The sequence below is a fragment of the Diabrotica virgifera genome, chromosome 1, assembly GCF_917563875.1.
Source record: "Diabrotica virgifera virgifera chromosome 1, PGI_DIABVI_V3a".
Lineage (NCBI taxonomy): Eukaryota > Metazoa > Arthropoda > Insecta > Coleoptera > Chrysomelidae > Diabrotica > Diabrotica virgifera.
Window position 1 is genome coordinate 231,882,321 of NC_065443.1, and position 23,138 is coordinate 231,905,458.

The window sequence follows — 23,138 nt, forward strand, 5'->3', positions numbered from 1 at the left end:
AAATGTATGTAGTTGTAATCGCGCGTTATCAAAACGCGCGTTAAGCGCCTGTCATTAGAACGGGGGCTAAGAGCCGGTATACAGGGTGAGTCACCACTAACGCGACGGAAGATTACAGCGAAATGGTAAAAGGTTTGAAAAAAATTTTAATTACATAGTGGTTTTGTAAGTTGATAAAATCTACATTTTAAAATTATTTTGAGATATACAGGGTGTCCCAATAAATGGCGGCGTATCAAAGGTATATTTTCTCTTATGGAACAACCTGTATTTTAGTGAATTTTTTAATTGTCCTCAAAAAATAGGGTATATTTTCATAAGGCTTCCCTATACCTATGTACAGAGTGTTCTAAGTTATGTTGACATTTCTTAAAATGTAAAGTTTTAAAAGAAGGCTTATTCTCAAGTTGTTTAAGAAATTATAAAAAAAATAATTTTTCATCTAAATAGTTGGATATTGGTTGAATGTATTCCATGATTGATTATTACACATTTGTTTACAGGGTGTTCAACATTTACAGTTTCATTTTGGATTATTCAATGTGTCATATGATGCTTATTTTAAATGGAACACCATGTATCTTAATTATTAATTATATTAAAAGAAGTCACTTCTTTCGAATGGTATATGGATATCCTATACCTAGGTCTAATAATTGTTGCGTAATTTACAATTATTTAAATTCTTAATCCGTAAATCGATTTTAAAACAAAAGATGTATCTCATTGTATGACATCGTCATTTTATGACAGTACGGTCTGATAATTATCAAAAATATGAACATCCATGTATGCTATTCAAATTTAATTGTTCCTAAAAATGAATAACCACGTTATCTACGAAAGAGTAGACATGGTACTTTGCGTTGGGGAGTGTTTGCAAAATTGTATCTTACTTTCTAAAGTTTACGCTCAAAAGTAGGTATTCTGATAGAAGACACCCACAAAGGACGTTTTTGAGAAATTTCGGAAAGTTAAATAAAAATAAACCACTTATTTGTGATCACGTCAAGGAACTTAATGTCCTGCTTTCTGTTACGGAAAACCCAAATACTGGTAAAGAAAAAATTTCGGGTAAATCAGTCAAACGACTGTTAGAATACTTAAGAAAAAGCACTATTATCCGTATAAAACTCAACTACACCAATATTAGACCGAACAGGATTATGATAAATATTTAACTTATCGTTTATGGACTTTGGAGCAGATCCTGATTTTTTTTAAATGTATTGTATACAGACCAATCTACCTACTTTTCATAACAATGGTCTAGTAAATAAACATAATTTTCATTTCATTATGATACAGTAAACAAACATTTATTTCGTACAGTTTAAAAATAGAGAGTGTATAAATATTATGTTTAAAATCAATTGACCGTTTAAGAAAACTGTAAATTACGCAAAAACTATGACCCCTAGTTATAGAACATCCCTATACCATTCGAAAGAGGAACCTGTGTTTAGTATAATAATTTATTAATTTACATGGTGTTTTATTTAAAATAAGCATCATATGACACATTAAATAATCCAATAATGAAACTGTAAATTTGTGTACACCCTGTAAATAAATGTGTAATAATCAATCATGGAATACATTAATTATAAAATAATTACCAGACCGTACTGTCATAAAATGACAATGTCATACAATGCCATTAACTAACTACATCTTTTGTTTTAAAACAGATTTAAAGATTAAGAATTTTAATAATTGTAAATTACGCAAAAACTATGACACCTAGGTATAGGACATCTATATACCATTCGAAAGAGGTAGATTTCTTTAGTATAATTATTTATTAATATACATGGTGTTCCATTTAAAATAAGAACCATATGACACATTGAATAATCCAATAATAAAACTGTAAATTTTGAACACCCTGTAAATAAATGTGTAACAATTAATCATGAAATACATTCAACCAATATTAGTCCATTCTTTCACGGTTTTTGCTCTAAATTTTAAAGAACCGCTTGGATTGACATGAAATTTGGTATACGTATAGCTTACATGTCAAATAAAAAAAGTGATATTGTGCCGATGTGTGCTTTTGCCCTGGGGGTGACTTTCACCCCGTCTTGGGGGTGAAAAACTATATGTCCAAACTAAATCCGGAAATGGGTAAACTGACTAATTTTAAGTAACTTTTGCTCTATAGAGCTTTTTCGCTAAGTCAACACTTTTAGAGTTATTTGCAAGTGAATATGTTCATTGTTCAACAAAATAACCACATTTTTAGACGGTTTTTCGCAAATAACTCAAAAAGTAAGTATTTTGTCGAAAAAAACGTTCTTAGCAAAAATATAGCCTATAAAAAAGTAAAAAAAATGGTGTACGCGTTAGGTCTCTGGATCTAGTAGAACCAGAGTTATAGTCAATGAAAAATAGATTCATATTCACCAAATTTCAAATAGAATATTTCGACGTGAAATATCCAAAAAATTAAGCACTTTTTGGGGAAAACCTATTATCCCTTTTTTAAAGTGTTTAAAAAAGCTTTATTTCTGTTTTTACAAAAAGTTTCTAGTATTAAATTTAAGCAAGTTACGCTCAAAATGAAGTTAGTCCCTTTTGTTTCTCCAAAAAAGAATCGGGAAGACCACCCCCTAATTAGCAACTTAAATTAAATTAATCGTTACCGCTCCACAAATTATTTTACCTTTGTTGTGTTTATATGATCTGTAAGTTTCATCGATTCAAAGTGCTTATTTTTGAAAAAATTTGGTTTCAAAATAAAATTTTTAAAAATTAAAATTTTGAAAAATATGCTTTTTTTCAAAATAACTTAAAAATTGTTAGAGATACCAAATATCTCGGAAAACAAAAAAAGTCAGATTTGCTTTTCTGAATATCATGTATTTTTTTTGTTTTTCTGTTATACAAAAATTGATTAAGATTTGGTGTTTCTAAATTTGCATACATACGTGATCAGTGACTCGTTCAACCCCTTTTAACTACAGCCCTTTCAATAATGACTTTGAACCGATGAAACTTACAAATCATATAAACAATATATACACGAGTCAAGAAACTTGTGAAGTCGTAACGATTAAGTTCATTTAAGATACTAATTAGGGGGTGATTTTCTCGATTTTTTTACCAAAACCAAAAGGGACTAACTTTATTTTGAGCGTAACTTGTTTAATTTTGATGCTAGAAATTTTTTTTATAAAACAAAAATGAAGCTTTTTTAAACACTTTAAATAAGTTTTAATGAGTTTTCCCCGAAATGTGCTTCATTTATGATTATTTCACGTTAAAGTATTCCATTTGGAATTTGACCAATATGAACCTATTTTTCATTAGCTATAACTCTGCTTCTACTAGGTATACAGACGTGATATATACACCATTTTTTAAAATTTTTTATAGGCTATATTTTTGCTAAGAATATTTTTTCGACAAAATACTTACTATTTGAGTTATTTGCGAGAAACCGTCTAAAAGCATGGTTATTTTGTTGAAAAAATGAACATATTCACTGCCAAATAACCCGAAAAGTATTGACTTAGTGAAAAAACTCTATAGAACAAAAGTTACTTAAAATTAGCCAGTTTATCCATTTCCTGACTTTCTTTGGACGAATATTTTTTCACCCCCAAAAGGGGGTGAAGACCACCCCCAAGAGGGGGTGAAAACCACCCCCAGGGCAAAAGCACATATCGGCACAATATCACTTTTTTTCTTTGACTTGTTAGCTATGTGTATGCCAAATTTCATGTCAATCCAAGCGGTTCTTTAAAATTTACACGTTTTGCAATATTTTACCGTTAAAGAACGGACTATATCCAGATATTTAGACGTAAAAGTATTTTTTTATAATTTCTTAAATAACTTGAGAATAAGGCTTCTTTTAAAACTTTACATTTTAAGAAAAGTCGCCATAACTCAGAACACTCTGTACATAGGTATAGGGAAGCCTTATGAAACTATACCTTATTTTTTGCGGACAATTAAAAAATTCAATAAAATATAGGGTGTTCCATAAGAAAAAATATAACTTTGATACGCTGCTATTTATTGGGAGACCCTGTATATTTCAAAATATTTTAAAATGTAGATTTTATCAACTTACAAACCACTACTTAAATTTTTTTTTCAAATCTTTTACCATTTCGCTGTAATCTTCCGTCGCGACTCAGCCTGTATATGAAATTGGCTAATCATTTTAGGCACGATAAGAGCCCCTAACTTAAATAGTAGAACCTAAAAGAAAACGTATGAACACTGTGCCGTCACTTTTTAGTGGCACATGCGTCGACAGTGGCGCATCAAACTTTCCACTTATGGACAGGATAAATAAATTAAAAGATACGCTCCCTCACTACCAGAATTCAATTTTTTCACTTTTTTAAGTTTTATGTGATTAGCAAATAAGACTCAGCATAATTTTAACCCACCACCCCCTTCCCCCCTCCCACACAATCAAAAACCTTATTTTTCGTGTTTATTTTTGAAGTTATACTTCTTTACCGGCGATATGAGGGTGAATTTTTATATGTTAAAACCTATGATCCCGGCGCATGCGCATTATAACTTTGTTCTGATTGGATGTTCAAATGACATGTCAAAAATTATTCAATATGGCGGCTGTGGCACAGCTGTACGTAGTTTGATTATTTATGGTTGTTGCGTTTTGAAATTTGTGGGAAAAGAAACGAAGTTAGTTAATAGTTATACTGTCTTTTTAAATAGTTTTCATATACCTATATTTTTGGACTTTTGGACTATTTTTAACAAGGAAAACTCATTCTAATTTGGTAAGTAGTTTTTATTATAATCATATTGTAATTATACATTTGGATTAGGTTGGAATACATACATTTATTTTCTCAAGAATGGGGATTTTAGAGAGAAATCCCAAATTAGGTCCGAATTTTATTTTTAAATTATGATTTTTTGGCGTAGATTTATTTATCTAGTAGGTATGTAATGCTTTTATTTACATACTTAATTTGATTACCAACAAAAGTTCTACCAATCTTCATCTAATATATTGTTTTCTTACTGTTTTGTTATATTTTAATATTTTCTTCCACAAAATTTAAACTTCTTCTTCTTGACTGGCTTTACAACTCGGGGTGAGTCTTCGCCGCATCCACTATGGCCCTCCATCGTCTGCGATCTTGCGATTCGATTTGCCATTGTTGTACTCCAATCCTAGATAGATCGGTTTCAACATCATCCTTCCATCTTTTTCTGGGACGGCCCACTGATCTTCTACCGTCTGGTCTCTCGAAGAACACTGTCTTTAGCACTCTGTCTTCCTCTGATCTTACTACATGACCTGCCCATCTTATCCGATTAGCTTTTATATGTCTGACGATGTTTTCAGTACCATATAGAGTCACCAATTCAGCATTGCGGCGCCTTCTCCACTCTCTTGTCAATTCATCTCTTTGAGGACCAAATATAATTCTGTGGACTTTCCTTTCAAATGTCAGCAATTTATTTATTTCTCGCTGATGTAGAGTCCATGTTTCACTCCCATATGTAACAACTGGGCGAATAATTGACATGTACAGTCTTAATTTAGATTGTCTTTTCAGCAGCTTAGATCTTAATAATGATGATAGGGAGTATAATGCTCTATTTCCCGCAGCTATTCTTGCTGAGACCTCTTTTTCTATGTGATTACTGCTCCCAGATATTTAAACTCTTTTACTACTTCAAAGTTGTGGTCATTAATAGTTACGTTCTGCCTAACTCTTGGTCTTGGATTTTTGGTCACCAGCATGTATTTCGTCTTCTCTTCATTTATTCGAAGGCCCAGGTTACCTGTTTCCTCCTCGAGTTGTGAAAACACCTCTCTTACGTCTCTTGTAGAATGAGCGACTGCATCTAGATCATCGGCAAAGGCCAACAATAGTTTTGATCCTCGATTTGCGAATCCCCCTGTTAGTTCAGACGATATTTTACTTATTGCGTATTCTAAAGCCAAATTGAATAGCAATGGTGATAAAGGGTCTCCTTGTCTAAGCCCTGATGTTATACTAAATGGCATCGATGTTCTGTTTCCTATCTTTACCTGTGTATATGAGTCTGCCACGCACATTTGAGTGAGCTGCACTAATTTTCTTGGTATTCCCATTTCTAGCATTGCTAGCCATAGTCTGCTTCTTTTTATCGAGTCATATGCTTGCTGGAAATCTACGAAGATTTGGTGTACATCTCGGTTGAATTCCCAGTTTTTTTCTAATATTTGTCGGATGGTAAATATTTGATCTATTGTTGACCTTCCACTTCGAAAGCCGCATTGGTAGTCGCCTAGAATATCTTCCGAATACGGAGTGAGTCTCTTTAGTAAGATAATTGATAGAATCTTATACGCTGTACTAATAAGCGATATGCCTCTGTAGTTTCGGAATTTCTCTTTATTTCCCTTCTTATGTATGGGTATTATAACGCTTCCATTCCATTCTCTAGGCATTTTCTGCTGTTGCCATACTCTGAGAAAAATGTCATACAATTTTTGATGTAAAACGTTTCCTCCTTTTTTTATCAATTCTCCATTTATACCATCATTTCCTGGTGCTTTGTGATCTTTAAGAGATGCTATTGCATTCTTTACTTCTTGGAGTGTTGGTGGTGGTATTTCCACATCTGCAGAATGAAATGTAATCTCTGATTCCTCCATCTCACTTTCAATATTTAGTAAATTCCGAAAGTATTCCTTCCATCGCTCTACGATTTCTGTTTCCATCATTATCAGTGCACCTGCTTCATTTCTCATAGCTTGTGTTACCCCAACATTTCCACCTTGTCTGACTGTCTTCACTTCTCTAAAGAATTTTCTTATTTGATTCCTCTCGCCACTTATTTCCATTACTCGTATTTGCTGTTCTATGTAGCTTCTCTTTTTAGTTCTGAGTAGTTGCCTTGTCTGTGCCCTCGTTCTGCGAAAATCTGCTTTGTTCTCATCTGTAGGGTTTTGTAGCATTGTCATTCTTTTGTGAGTTTTTGTTTCCAGCATTTCTTCGCATTGTTTGTCAAACCATTTCTGTTTTGGGTGAGTCCTCTTTTTCCCAATGGTTTCTTTCGCTGCTTGTTCTATCACTGATGCCACTCGCTGCCATGCATCTCCTAGGTCTACATTTTGGTCTTCCTCTCCCAGCAATTGAAATCTGTTGCTTATGGCTACTTGGTACTCCAGTTCTTTATTTGGTGTTTGAAGAGCTTCTATGTCCCATCTTTCTCTTTGTTCTTGTTGCTCCATCTTCTGTACTGATATTCGTGTTCTCAACTTTGATTTTACAAGAAAATGATCACTATCGCTGTCAGCTCCTCTCATACTTCGTGTATTAATAATGCTACTAGAGTGTCTTGCATCAATGAGGACATGATCTATTTGGTTACGTGTTCTTCCATCATTTGACACCCATGTGACCTTGTAAATGTCCTTTCTTTCAAATTGGGTGGATTTAATAATCATGTTATTAGATATTGCGAATTGTGTTAGCCGGTATCCATTATCATTTGTTGTATCGTGTAGGCTATGTTTACCAATTACTTCTCTTAAATAGTCTTCCTTACCTAGTTTAGCATTACATTAAACTACATAATTTAATTATATTCAAAACAACTGTCAAACAGTAAAACGTTCAGTTACCCTATTTTTCCACATGACGAATAATGTGGAACTGGACGAGTGAGTCTAGGCTTCGATTACGAATCAAAGCGCCGCGAAGTTCACGGGTTCGATTCCCGATGCAAGTTTTTATTTTTTTATTTTTTTATGCATTTTATGATTGTAAGTATATTTGTTATATAATTTTTTTTTCCAGAAAATGCGTATTTAAAATTTTTGCCAACAATTAATATCGTTCAGAAATAATTTTTTCTTTGTGGCATTTTTCAATGTGTTTGTGTGCGTTTTATTCTTTTATTTTTTTTTTATTTTTGGTATTGTCTTAAAAATCACATAATATGTAGTGGAAGTATAACTTCTTACGTGCGTCCAAAGTACACACACATTCTTTTTTTTATGTGGGAGGCAATCCATTTTAAAATTTCGGAAGTTCACACGCATAGCTGAGGTTTTTACAAAACTTGTCTATTTTTTATGGACCTATAGCGCTGTTTCACATTATAAGAATTTTAAACGTACCATGGTTGAAATTTACATAGTGGCTCGAGCAATCATATGGAATCTTTCTCCCTTCACCGAACGTTTTCAAGCGGTGAAGGGAGAAAGATTTCGAGCCACTATGTACGACTGTACCGTCGTACGGTCAAAATTCTTATAATGTGAAACAGCGCATAGATTGAGTGTACATAACCACAAAAATTTTTTTCGGAAAAAAGCGTAGGGAAAAACTTCTTTTGGGGATGGCTGTAGTAGGTGTAATTCTCTTTTAAGGTGATACAGTAGCGATCAACAGGTAGCCAAAACGCGTTCCAAGATTGCGGCTGTAATTTTGAATATTTTTTCGAGATATCTGGCACACGTATTCGTAATATAATAAAGAATGGCGGTACAGAGCCCAATTTGAAAAATATATTAATATGTGGAAATTACTCTGTAATTAAATACAATATTAAAAAAACGAGCCTGTACCGCCATTAAGAAGAACAAAAAAATACACTTTCTTCAAATAAACTTTTTTATCCGATGCCTAGATTTTGTGTCATTTTGGAACTACTAATGAAACAAAACATTTTAGTAGTTCCAAAATGACACAAAATCTAGGCATCGGATAAAAAAATTTATTTGAAGAAAGGGTATTTTTTTGTTCTTCTTAATGGCGGTACAGGCTCGTTTTTTAATATTGTATTTAATTACAGAGTAATTTCCACATATTAATATATTTTTTAAATTGGGCTCTGTACCGCCATTCTTTATTATATTACGAATACGTGTGCCAAATATCTCGAAAAAATATTCAAAATTACAGCCGCAATCTTGGAACGCATTTTCGCTACCTGTTGATCGCTACTGTTTCCTCTTAATCCTATGTATTTTATCAAACACTATACTTTTAATTTTTTTCAGATTTTTCCGTAAGGTTCGCTATCTTAAAAAATCCAAAAAACTGTTTTTTTAGGGGGTTTGAACGTGTTGGTCCCATTATTAAATTTTCCTAGGGACCAGGGGTGTAGTAGAGCCGGAACGCACCGGAACGCCGTTCCGGCACTGCTTTTTTGGGTTCCTCCAACCCCGCGGAAAATTGACCACTGCACTGACAAGTAACATCACAAAGTCATAGCGTTCCGGTACTACTTAATTTGCGACTACACCCCTGCTAGCGACTCATTTACTTCAATTCTCATATAACCTATTTTGAAGTATATAAAATAGCGAAAATCCCCAAAAATCCTCTAAAAACATAGTGTTTGAAAAAATACACACGACTAAAAAAATAGACCTGCAGCCATATACCTAATAGTCCAGAAAGCCACTGCGCATCCGCTAGGAAAAATATTCTGATTCGGATTTTTTGCACAGTCTTACTCAAAGAGGACTCCTTTTAAAAAATTTGCATGTTGCCAGGACCAAAAGGTGGTCAAACATTTTTTAAACGTTTTTTTTTTGTTTTTTTCCTAAAATTATTTTTTTTCTGCATGGAAAAAAGTTTTTTTAAGTTTTTTGGATCATTCCAAACAGAAAAGGTCTTTAGTGACTTTTCTCTAAAAATCATAGTTTTTGACATATAAGCGATTAACAATTGAAAAATTGCGAAATCGGCCATTTTTAACCCTCAAAAACTATGTGAAAAACTGAAAATTTGAATGTTGCCAAGGTAGGTAGATATTCTTTTAACATCGATTGATAAAATCCCGAAGAGTTTTTTGCAATACAATATGCAAAACTACTTTGTTTTTTAATTGCTAATCAAGCGTGCGCGACACTATTTTCCACCGACAGTATGGTGCAAATGAAAGGAATAAATTCGTTATTTCGTAAACCGGCGACTTTAAGGAAAAATCCCGAAACAGGTCGATTTTTATTTTTAAGTTATGATATTTATTGTGGCATATATGGTATACTAGTGACGTCATCCGTCTGAACGTGATGACGTAATCGATGATTTTTTTAAATGAGAATAGGGGTCGTGTGGTAGCTCATTTGAAAGGTTCTCCAATTCTCTATTCAGTAATGTAAACATTTACATAATTTTTTATACAGGGTGTCCTTCTACTTCTTTTTTTGTCAAATAATTTAATTTAATAAAAATTTTTTGGACACCCTGTATAAATAATTATGTAAATGTTTATATTACTGAATAGAGAATTGAAGAACCTTTCAAATGAGCTACCACACGACCCCTATTCTCATTTAAAAAAAATCATCGATTACGTCATCGCGTCCAGATGGATGACGTCACTAGTATACCATATATGACACAATATCATAACTCAAAAATAAAAATCGACCTGTTTCGGGATTTTACCTTAAAGTCGCCGGTTTACGAAATAACGAATTTATTCCTTTCATTTGCACCACACTGTCGGTGGAAAATAGTGTCGCACACGCTTGATTAGCAATTAAAAAATAAAGGAGTTTTGAATATTGTATTGCAAAAAACTCTTCGGGATTTCATCAATCGATGTTTAAAGAATATCTACCTACCTTGGCAACATTCAAATTTTCAGTATTTCACATAGTTTTTGAGGGTTAAAAATGGCCGATTTCGCAATTTTTCAATTTTTAATCGCTTATATGTCAAAAACTATTATTTTTAGAGAAAAGTCACTAAAGACCTTTTCTGTTTGGAATGATCCAAAAAACCTAAAAAAAAACTTTTTTCCATGCAAAAAAATAATTTTAGGAAAAAACAAAAAAAAACGTTTAAAAAATGTTTGACCACCTTTTGGTCCTGGCAACATGCAAATTTGTTAAAAGAAATTCTTTTTGAGTAAGATTGTGCAAAAAATCCGAATCAGAATATTTTTCCTAGCGGATGCGCAGTGGCTTTCTGGACTATAAAAAGTTATACGCTTTTTTTCCGAAAAAAATATTAAAAATTTTTGTGAGGTTATGTAAATACGTTCAACTTACGGATCCATAAAACATAAACATGTTTTGTGAAAGCCTCAATTATGCGTGTGAAGTTTTTGAAATTTCAAAATTTATTGCATCCCATATAAAAAAATAAAACGAAAAATGAAATTTTTGATGGTGGGGGAAGGGGTAAGGTGGTGGTGGGTTAAAATTATGCTTAGTCTTATTTGTTAATCACATAAAACTTAAAAAAATGAAAAACATTGAATTCTGGTAGTGAGGGAGGGTACCTTTTAATTTGTTTATCCCGTCCATAAGTGGAAAGTTTGATGCGCCACTTTCGACGCATGTGCCACTAAAAATTGACGGCACAGTGTTTATACGTTTTCTTTTAGGTTCTACTATTTAAATCATAGGCTCTTATCGTGTCTAAAATGATTAGCAATACAATTACGTTCACAAGGTGACCTATCGCGGCGTTTATTGCACTTTTCTTGATTAATGCCGAAAATAATTGCATTAATAATTGAAAATATTTTACCTGTGGATTCCTGGGCTCAAAACATTGGGGTTTAACCTAAATCACCTAGTCCGAAAATACTTTTTAAAGCTCTTTGAAGATGGCGTCTTTTAATTAGTTTTTTTAACCCTCCAGCGGTAACATGCGGTCCACCGTTCCGACTATGAAGTAAATCATCTTTTACTGCGCCGAATTTCAATAAAGCGCTTCGTGCATGTAATTACATGTACCAAATAAAGTCCTTCGCTGCCCCGTGACAGCTCAGTTTTATACGAAGTTCCTTAGTGTTAGTAACCAAGTATTGGTGTCTCAGATCGTACGTTACCGAAATCCGCTATCTACCCAGTGTACTGAAGATTAAGGTAGACCAAGTCAGTCAAGTATGTTTGCATTTAGGAAAACTTGTACTTTAGCATCACACGTTCCAAAACCGAAGAAAAACGTTCTAGTACCTTCTACGCATGGCGATGACGAGTTCGATAAAACTGCACAAAAGTCTATGATGCGTTAAGCAACTACTTGTTCTATTGCTTTTTTGAGTTTTTTTATTAAACATCTTTTTAAACCATCTACTACATTTAAGCCCTTTATTAAGTATAATTATTTGAAAAATGTGTGTTTATAAGAATATATAAAGCGATATGTCTCTATCGGTCCAACAGACCGAGGTCACCAGTACCTAGTGTGTAAATTTCTTACGTCACCACTGAAGCATGAAGTATGCCCCAAACACGGTGGGCGACATTTGTGAAACATGAAAAGGGAATAGAATTTTGACAAGATGTTGATATGTCATATAAGGGGATGTTACACAATGAAGAACATGGCCACGGTCGCTCAAGTCTCAGAGATCTAAGGGATGTGGATCCTTAAGGGATGTTATAGTATACTCTTATTAGCTCAGAAATAAAAAAATAGAAAAATCAAAATAAGGATGTTAAATTAAAATAAAATATTGGGCGCCACTGGTTACCTAAAGGGAACCAAAAATTATACATAGAACCAATAGAAATAAAGAAAAGGTAGATAAATCAAAATAAAACAAAAAACATAGTAAAAATAAAAACTATATAAAATACTTTAAATTTACACCAAATATGGTGTGACTTACCTTGTCCACTCTATACTATACTCAGCAAATTCTTTATTGTTCTTACGATACAAGAGAGAAGGAAAAGAGAAATAATAAGATGGTAATTAGCAAATAAAACATTATTTATTAAGAAAAAAAAATAAATTTACGAATCTGTGATCTCACGGTGTTAAAAATTGAGATCGAGATTAACAAACAAATAAATAAAAGAAAAGTTCTACATAAAAAAAATTATACCTTGTGTGTTCAATCATTGTCCTGGTTCTTTTGGTGGTTGAGTCGAAGGCGCGATTTCACTTCACTTTAAAGTCACTTTATAAATGATTGATACAGCAACAGTACATATTTGATAAAACCATAGTTCATAAGAAAATTTGTAGAAAAATTCAGCATTGTCTAAATAAATTAGCACTTAGGTACTCGAACAAAAATATTTAAAAAGATCTTGTTATCTAGTTCATTAAACTGGATGAAAAATACTAAAATGAAAACAACTCCGTGCTTTAAAAGAAAACTTCTAGTTGCTTGTAAAGAACGATATACCAACAGTGGTACAAAATTTCGCGTTCGCTTAAAAACGGCGAAAACGCGGTGGTCCACGACTTGCTTAGCCCATGATGGCCGACCAACACTAACTAATCACAAAAAACTTCTACAATACACTTGCAAAACTTAGCTAGAACTGCCTTGCTAACTTTTGCCGGTAGCCGCATATCGCAGCCCCGAGGCAACCGGCAAGATCTTAACTTGTCGATAGCTCTCTCTCCTGAACTAAACTTGAAGACGGCCCAGATGGAACTAACTTGACCGCTCTCCTCAAACTTGGGTTCCCTCTTTCAAAAGAAAAAAGAAGTTAGCTCCCATTCTACCAACATCAGATCCAAAGCACTCAATCAATCAAATCTCAACCAATAAGAAGTTGCTAATTACGCACCAGGATAATCCCTTTGGCGTATACCAAAAAACGCTCATCCAATCAATAAAAAGAATACACAAAGAGACCTCAATATTTCACTCCACCCATTCTTCTCACCAAAAAAATGCTTACTTGGACGTAGTCACAGCGAAAGGCCCGTTCTCATGGAAAATGCTTAAGTCAGCAATAAGAACACCTGTTAGATTATATAAACACACTCAAAGGCTCTTATCGATATTCCAACTCTAAAATAAATAGAACATAGAACCCCACTTTCTGTTGGTAAAAACAATTTACTGAAAGATCTATGACTTTGATGCCTTTGGCGGTGAGCCTCTCGGCAAACACGGCTGATGCACTTAAAAACAATTACGTCACATTCTGCGTAGAAACAGATTATACATTCGACTATTCGTGAGAATCAAGAATAAATCACGTAATACGAAAGATTTGTGAGAACTTATGATTCTTTGATAAAAAAAATATGAATTTAACGAATCTATTAGACAAAACGCTATACCGGGGTCGTAATATAGTTATTGTCTTAACACAAAAAAATTAAGGGGTGGTCGTTGACCTTCGGACCGTTATACCACTGGGGGGTTAAATATCTCTAGAATGCTTCTATTTAGAAAAACGAAAACTGGTCTATTTACTTTCCGGAGATAAATCGATTCCATAATTTGCGAATTTCTAGTACTGGTCATAGGCGTAACTTCTGGGTAGGGCAACGGTTATTTTGTCGCGTAACTTTTTGTATTTAACTTTAAAGCATTTTTGACACTGGAATATTAAATTGTGAGGTATTATAGTACTAAAAGTTACTCTTGCATTAAATCGGTGAAATACACAGTTTTCTTGAAAAATCGATTCGAAAATTTTTCGTTTTTTGAATTTGAAGAAAATTAAATAAGAATTCAAAAAACGCTGTATTTTACCGAATTAACGCAAGAGTAACTTTTAGCACTAGAACACCTAATAATTTAACAAATTAGTGTCAAAAATGTCTAAACGTTACAGACAAAAAAGTTAAGGTTTCTACATATTATCATGCACTCATCGTTTCCGGCACGTAACGTAGTCTCCGAAAAACCTGATTTTACAAAGACGTGTCTGATACGATACGTTCCGGACATTTAAAACCATTAAAATCAATATTTTTCGGAAACTAAACGCTACGTGCTGGAAACGATGATTGCATGATAATATGTAGAAACCCTTAATCCGATAAAATAACCGTTGCCCTACCCAAACGACGACTAACGGACGATTATGACCGGTTTTCGTTTGTCTGCATAGAAGCGTTCCGAAGGTATTTAAAAAAAAACTATTTACAAGACGCCCTCTTCAAAGAGCTCTAGCTCTTTTAGCAAGGATTTTCAGACTAGGTGATTTTGATTAAACCTTGATATTTTGAGCCTAAGAATCTACAATTAAAATATTTTCAATTATTAATGAAACACCCTGTATATAATCAACTATTTATAATGGGAAATAAGCCACAATTTTACCACAAAAAGATTTTATTAACGTTTCGAAGCCCAAATCAAGCTTCGTTGTCAAAATACAAAATACTACTAAAATAAACAAAATTGTTGTTGCTAAGTAAAAAACTTCTTCTAATAATTTATTTAATCTGACACATTTATATTGGCAATTCAGACGTATATTATACATTTTAAAGTAGAAGACTTTAAAATGATATCGTCAATATTTATGAGTTGCGTTCCTGGGACGACTTTACTAAAAGATAGTTCATTCGATTACATGAAATCAATCCCAACTCAAGAATATCCGTTATAAAAAAATATCATAGCATGTGATCTGTCTTTAAAAAGACAACCAGATGCAACGATGACAGTAAAATTCTCGCGTTAGAGATTCCATAGTAAATCACGAGGGAAAACCAGGAAAAAACCTCGTGATACTATCCCGACATCGTAAGTATTTGGTCTTACATTTAATTTACTTTCAAAAAACTAATACCAAATTCTGAGTTTAATATGTTTAAATTATAAATAATATTAATAATACATAGATATACAATAAGTAATACTAAAATATAAAATTTGTACTAACTCGATATGTTATTTACTTACTAATCGTGGTCTTTTCTTTCTACTGACTTCCTCTTTCAGTATGGGTAACCACATCCTACTGCATTCTACGGAGGAATTTGCGACACAATTGGTTTCATTTAGCATAATTAGAGCCGCTTCTTTGATTTTTCTCTTTTTACTACCTGATTCTTTTAGGACTATACTTGAATCTCTCCATTGAACTCTATGTTCATTATCCCATGCGTGTTGACATATTTGAGATCTATCGAATTCTCTATTTTTATTATAAGACTGATGTTCACTTATTCTAACGTTTAATGGTCTTGATGTTTCACCTAAATAAAATTCACAAGGAAAAGAAAATGTTTTTCCTGTAGTTGGCTGTATACCATCAATCACAAAATTGGAAAGAAATCCTTTGTAAAAGGTATAAATTTTTTTTATTAAAATCCCTTAAAAGGGCTACATCACAACAAAACGTTTTCGATTTTTATAAAAAATCATCATCAGTGTTCGATAAACTGGATGCTAGCTGAGCCACAAAAGAAAAATATCCGGGTAAAAACCCTTTACATATAATATAGATGCCTTAAAAGTGCATACTTCAATAAAAAGCCCTGTGATGGTCACATGGCAACCAGGATAATGCCCTAAGGTAATGTATTGAGATTTTTTTTTCTCAATACATTACCTCAAAAAATCTCAATACATTACCTTAGGGCATTAGCCTGGTTGCCATGTGACCATCACAGGGCTTTTTATTGAAGTATGCACTTTTAAGGCATCTATATTATATGTAAAGGGTTTTTACCCGGATATTTTTCTTTTTTGGCTCAGCTAGCATCCAGTTTATCGAACACTGATGATGATTTTTTTATAAAAAATCGAAAACGTTTTGTTGTGATGTAGCCCTTTTAAGGGATTTTAATAAAAAAAATTTATACCTTTTACAAAGGATTTCTTTCCAATTTTTGAAATAAAATTGTTCACATTCACAAGGTATTATGCAATTATTTGTTCTTTCTTTTTCTTTGTTAGGTTTAGTTTTAGATAGAATAGATCTCAAAGTGTTTGTTGTTTTGAATGTTGTTGAAATGTTGAAATTATTTCCTATTGTTTTAAGTGTCTCGGATAGTCCTTTTATATATGGTATTGATATTTTCCTCGTATTATTTCTTGTGAATGTTGTAGGATCTCGTTCTAAGTTGTTCTGTTCCATTCGATCCAATCTTGACAATTCCTTATTTATAAACGATAAAGGATAATCATTATTTAATAAAACAGATGCTAACAATTGTTTTTCTTCTAATAATGAATTTTCGTTAGAACAAGTAATTTTGGCTCTATCATATAAGGATTTAATGATTCCCTTTTTAACGTTGATGGAGTAATTTGATTTGTAATTGAGATATCTGTTGGTGTGTGTTGGTTTTCTATACACTTGAGTCTCATATCCAGTATCCTTTTTTGAGACTAAAACATCGAGGAAAGGTAAAGTGTTATTGTATTCCTTTTCCATTGTAAATTTTATTGTCTGTTCTTGATCGTTTATAATATTCAGGAATGTATCCAACAATTCTGACCTATGAGGCCATATTGAAAACACATCATCTACATATCTCCACCATACTGTGGGTTTTAAATTTTGTTTAGAAATGATATTAGTTTCAACATATTCAAATATGTCAACATGCATGGGATAATGAATATAGAGTTCAATGGAGAGATTCAAGTATAGTCCTAAAAGAATCAGATAGTAAAAAGAGAAAAATCAAAGAAGCGGCTCTAATTATGCTAAATGAAACCAATTGTGTCGCAAATTCCTCCGTAGAATGCAGTAGGATGTGGTTACCCATACTGAAAGAGGAAGTCAGTAGAAAGAAAATACCACGATTAGTAAGTGAATAACATATCGAGTTAGTACAAATTTTATATTTCAGTATTACTTATTGTATATCTATGTATTATTAATATTATTTATAATTTAAACATATTTAAGTCAGAATTTGGTATTAGTTTTTTGAAAGTAAATTAAATGTAAGACCAAATACTTACGATGTCGGGATAGTATCACGAGGTTTTTTCCTGGTTTTCCCTCGTAATTTACTATGGAACTCTAACGCGAGAATTTTACTGTCATCGTTGCACCTGGTTGTCTTTTTAAAGACACATCACATGCTATGATATTTTTTTATGACGGATATTCTTGAGTTGGGATTGATTTCATGTAATCGAATGAACTATCTTTTAGTAAAGTCGTCGCAGGAACGCAACTCATAAATATTGACGATATCATTTTAAAGTCTTCTACTTTAAAATGTATAATATACGTCTGAATTGCCAATATAAATGAGTCAGATTAAATAAATTATTAGAAGAATTTTTTTACTTAGCAACAACAATTTTGTTTATTTTAGTAGTATTTTGTATTTTGACAACGAAACCCGATTTGGGCTTCGAAACGTTAATAAAATCTTTTTTGGTAAAATTATGGCTTATTTCCCATTATAAGTAGTTGATTATAAAAATGCCACAAGGAAATAGCTTCAGAACAACCCTGTATATAATGTGAACACAAAACATATTTAAAAAAGTAGACACAGCTACGCATTCAATTTGAATTCCGGAAAATAATAATTGTACTTATAGTTAAAATTAAAAAGCAACTTACCCAATAAGACGATTCCAACTCCAATAAATACTGGTCCAAATACTATGTACATGAAATTTACTGCATCTGCTGTCCTTATGTATGACTTTATCCCAATAATAAATATGCAGAGACTGAAATAATACCAAAACGTAAGTGATTAATATGAAAATATTAATGCTACATTCAAAACGCTTCATATATTCAACATTATATTATATTGACTCTTAAATTTTTTTATAAAACAAATCAACTAACACATGACTTCAGCATTTCTGTTTTTTCAAAGTCCTCCAATAACCTCCCACAATCCCACAACACGAAGCCAAAGAGTATATGAAAAAATGGAAATTGTTTAGTTTCTTATGCCTGGTTGCACCAACAGATCTTAAGCAATTACTTTAATGGGAAATAAGCCACAATTTTACCAAAAAAATGATTTTATTAACGTTTCGACGCCCAAGTCGGGTGTCGTTGTCAAAATACAAAATAATACTAAATTAAACAAAAATGTTGTTGCTTAGTAAAAAATTCTTCTAATAATTTATTTAATCTGACTCACTTATATCGGCAATTCAGACATGTATTATACATTTTACAGTAGAAGACTTTAAAATGATATTGCCAATATTGATGAGTTGCGTTCCTGGGGCGACTTTACTAAAAGATAGTTCATTTGATTGCATGTACTATCCCCTAGTAAAGAATGACAATGTTCTAAGCACGCGACCTATGATTTTTCCAAATGTTCTAAGTGCCCGTTTAACGGACGTCGAGTCACTGCCTTCTTTATTGTTGTTGTGGGGACTTTCAGGTTAGGAAGCGTTTAGCGTGATTCTTAGAAAATACCCATTAAAAAATGGAAAATAAAACAGATAAGCATGTGTGCTTATTACTTGGAAGGACACTTGGAAGGTAGTTCCTTCCAAGTGTGCAAGCAAACTTTCCAGGATATTTTTGCAGTATCGCACAGGCGTCTACAAACTCTGCAAAGTAGGTGTCAAGAAGGAGTTATCACTTACACAGACAAAAGAAAGGGAAACGCACATCACCACAAGTATACTAACGAAGATTGGGAGCAAATCAAACAACACGTTAACTCGTTTCCATGCGATGAAAGTCACTACGGTCGCGCTAAAAGTAACCAAGTGTATTTTAGTTGTGATCTCAATATGAGTCGTCTTTACAGAAGTTTCATCAGCAGTGGATCTGGATTAGTAACTGCTAAACGAGAGCAATTACTTCATCACTGCAAGTATAAGAGAGCCCTTCAATGTATGAATAAGGACTCGTGTGATTCACGTTTTCCCAATTGTGACTTTTGTATGATATCTTTGGATCTTCAGCAAGTTTTACTGGTACCAAATTTAACACATAGTAATATGTACTATTATAGTAGACAACTGAGTTATAATCTGGGCATCCATGTATCTCATGTAAATAAAGCTTTTATGTGTATGTTGGATGAAACAAAAGCTTGTCGTGGAAGCAATGTGAAGTTGGATCCTGCATTTTACGTCTAGTGAATTCATATGACATTTTTGATAAAAAGAAACTGGTTCAATGGTCCGATAATTGTGCCGGACAAAATAAGAACCGCACTCTTATTTTTTAATGATGTTTTTGGTGCAAATTGGACAGTTTGACGAGATTGTTCAAAAATTTCTATTAAGCGGGCATAGCTTTTTATCGTGTGATCGGGACTTCGCGATTATTGAAAAAAGGAAAAGAGTCTCCAAGTGTTTTACCCCGATGGATTTACAGCAAGTGGTTGCTACTGTTAAAGTTACAGGGGAACCATTCACTGTAGTTGACATGGAACATTCGTACATTTTAGACTTAAAAAGCGCCTGCGATTCCGTACTAAAAGTAAATTTTCCAATATCAAAGGCTACTATGATAAAAGTTTCTAAATATTATCCAGGTATTGTTCAGTATAAGACCACATACAGTGACATAGACACTTGGAAATGTATCAATGTACTAAAAAAGGGGCTAAACCTGACGATATTGGAAAAGCTTGTATATCATGCTGTTCTAAGCCACTTTTGTCGGAAGGCAAGAAAAAAGATTTGTCACCCATGTTGAATTTTTTGCCAGAAAGTGCTAAAGGCTATTACCACAATATTCTAAAGTAAAACATTTTAATAACTTCGTATGTTAGTAATAATTCTTTGGTTAGTTAACCGGTATGTTTTACGTAATAATACATTTTCCGTTCAAATGGTTCTAAGTACCATGGTACATAGAACGTTCCTTAAATACAATTTTTTTTAGCATATAAGTAGTTAATTTTTTCTTTTTAATTACACAGGTTATGAGCCAATATACCCCTATGTTACAAATAAAATACATGTTAATAAAGCTTTTAACTTAATATTTGACTTGGACAGTTTTTTTTATTTCCTGACAAAAACAGCGAAAGGCACTTAGAACGTTTGGAATTTCTACTCTTCATATATTAAAGTCGGAATTTGGTATTATATTTGAGAGTAAACTAAATGTAAGCACAAATACTTACGATGTCGGGATAGTATCACGAGGTTTTGTCACATGCAATCAAATGAACTATCTTTTAGTAAAGTCGTCCCAGAAACGCAACTCATCAATATTAGCAATATCATTTTAAAGTATTCTACTTTAAAATGTATAATACATGTCTGAATTGCCGATATAAATGAGTCAGATTAAATAAATTATTAGAAGAATTTTTTACTAAGTAACAACATTTTTGTATTTTGACAACGACACCCGACTTGGGCGTCGAAACGTTAATAAAATCATTTTTTTGGTAAAACTGTGGCTTATTCCCCATTAAAAGTAATTGATAATAAAAATGCCACAAGAAAATAGCTTCAGAACAACATTAACAGATCTTAAGCTTAAGACATTACTACCATTGAGTCTTAGATCAATTTTCAGCTTGCCATAATGGATTGCTTAGATAAGAATCGATATTAGGGTGTAACGTAAGTGGCACTTAAAGCGGCCCTATCTATAAGATGAGCTGGGCTAAGTTGGATCTTAAGATTTGTTGCTGCAACCAGGCATTAGAGTTTCTAGTCGAAATAAAGTCGAAACTTTAAACGCGTTTTCCTCAAAACTGCTTTTTCAAGTGCGGTGGACATTGTAACTCATAAACTATTTTGAGTTTTAAAACTAATATTTTACATATTAGTGCAGTCACTGCAGGTGGACATGAGCTATTACCTCCGATTTCGTTGAACCTCCATCGATTTGCATGAAAATTTGTGAGTGGTTAGAGGATATCTCAAGGAACAAAGGTGACATGGTGCCAACTTGCGCTTTTACCCTGGGGGTGGATGCCATCCCTACTCAGGGGTGAAAATTATTTTATTAAAAATAACCCCATAATTCGATAGACGGACTAACTCTAAGCAAAATTTGTTATATTAAGTTATTGAAATAAACCAAAACTTTTTGAGTTATTAAGAATTAAAGATTTTAATTTTTCGTGAAAAAAATGCATGTTTTTAACCAATTTTTTATAAATAACTCAAAAACTATAAGGTTTTGCAAAAAAGCTATTATTACCAAAATTGAAGCTAATATAAAACTAAATAAATTCCTTACCATAAAAACCTTTTAATGTTAACTAAAAGTGAGTTATAGGTAATTGAATGTACATTTCTTTCGGCGACTACCCAAATCTAAGTATTCAAGCTTAAATAACGGGAAAATGATGCAATTTATAACATAAACTTATTAAACATTTGTCAAACTATTTAGACATATCTATCAAATGAGCCCCCGAACAAGTTGATAGCATTAAAATTTATGCCCCACAAATTTTTCAAAAGTTATCTTTTAAAAATTTTTCCAAAAAATGTTATTGTTTTTTTTAAATAACTCCGTTAATTTTGAGATATCAGATTCACCTAAAAACCATTTGAAAGCTAAAACTAAGGGCTTTTAAACCACGTTGAATTTAATCTTTTAAACCTCTTACTTTTTTTTAAAATAAACGGTTAAATGGCTCCGGTTACATGGTTCTCGCAGCAAAATTTAAGTTTTAAACGTTTCTATCTCGTTTATTTTGTACCCTACAGAAATAGTAAAAAAGGTAAAATATTTGATACAGAAAAACTAAAATTTGGTTATATATCATTTTTTTCTTATATTGAGTTTTTTTGGAGTTATTATTAAAAGAAAATGAAAATTACGATAATTTGAAAAATTCTTTTTTTTAAATTATATCTTTTTTAAAAAAATGTGCGTTCTAAACCGGTCAAAATTGTTGAAATCATTACTTATGCTAATATAAAGAAATTCTTGTAAGGATTTCTATAAATTTTAATATTTGTGGAAATGGCGTAGTATTTATTTTTCACTTTTTCCAAAAAAATTCGAAAGGGTTCTCTTATTTTCATCATAACTTGCTTAATTTTGATGCTATTAACTTCTTCTGGAGCTCATTTAATAGGTATTCCAAAGTACTTAATAGGTATATTTTATAAAATGCATCATTTTCCCGTTATTTAAGCTTGAATACTTAGATGTGCGTACTTGTCGAAAAAAATATACCTTCAATTACCAATAACTCACTTTGAATTAAAATGAGTGTAGTTCTTTAAATGAGGAGTGTGTTCAATTTTTTATTATCATTAATTTTGATAATAATAACTTTTTTGTAAAAGCTTATAGTTTTTGAGTTATACGTGAATAACTGCTTTTATAACATGCATTTTTTACGAAAAAAATAAAATATTTGATCTTTAATCACTCAAAAAGTATTGATTTATATTAATAACTTTATATTACAAATTTTGCTTAGAATTTGTCCCTCTATCGATTTATGGTATTATTTTTAATGAAATAATTTTCACCCCCAGGGTAAAAGCGCAAGTTGGCATCATGTCACCTTTGTTCCTTGAGGTATCCTCTAACTACTTATCAATTTTCATGAAAATCGATGGAGGTTCAACGA

General features: G+C 32.4%; 1 protein-coding gene across 1 annotated transcript in view; it reads right to left on the reverse strand.

The window, feature by feature from the left end:
• The window catches only part of LOC126892931 (uncharacterized), a gene marked incomplete at its 5' end in the record, with an annotated part of 74,039 nt that overhangs the window by 23,913 nt on the left and 26,988 nt on the right, over positions 1-23,138 (reverse strand). The window contains one exon of the mRNA XM_050662848.1: positions 18,212-18,324. Coding sequence (XP_050518805.1) covers positions 18,212-18,324 — 113 coding nt within the window. The remainder of the gene's footprint in view (positions 1-18,211; positions 18,325-23,138) is intronic.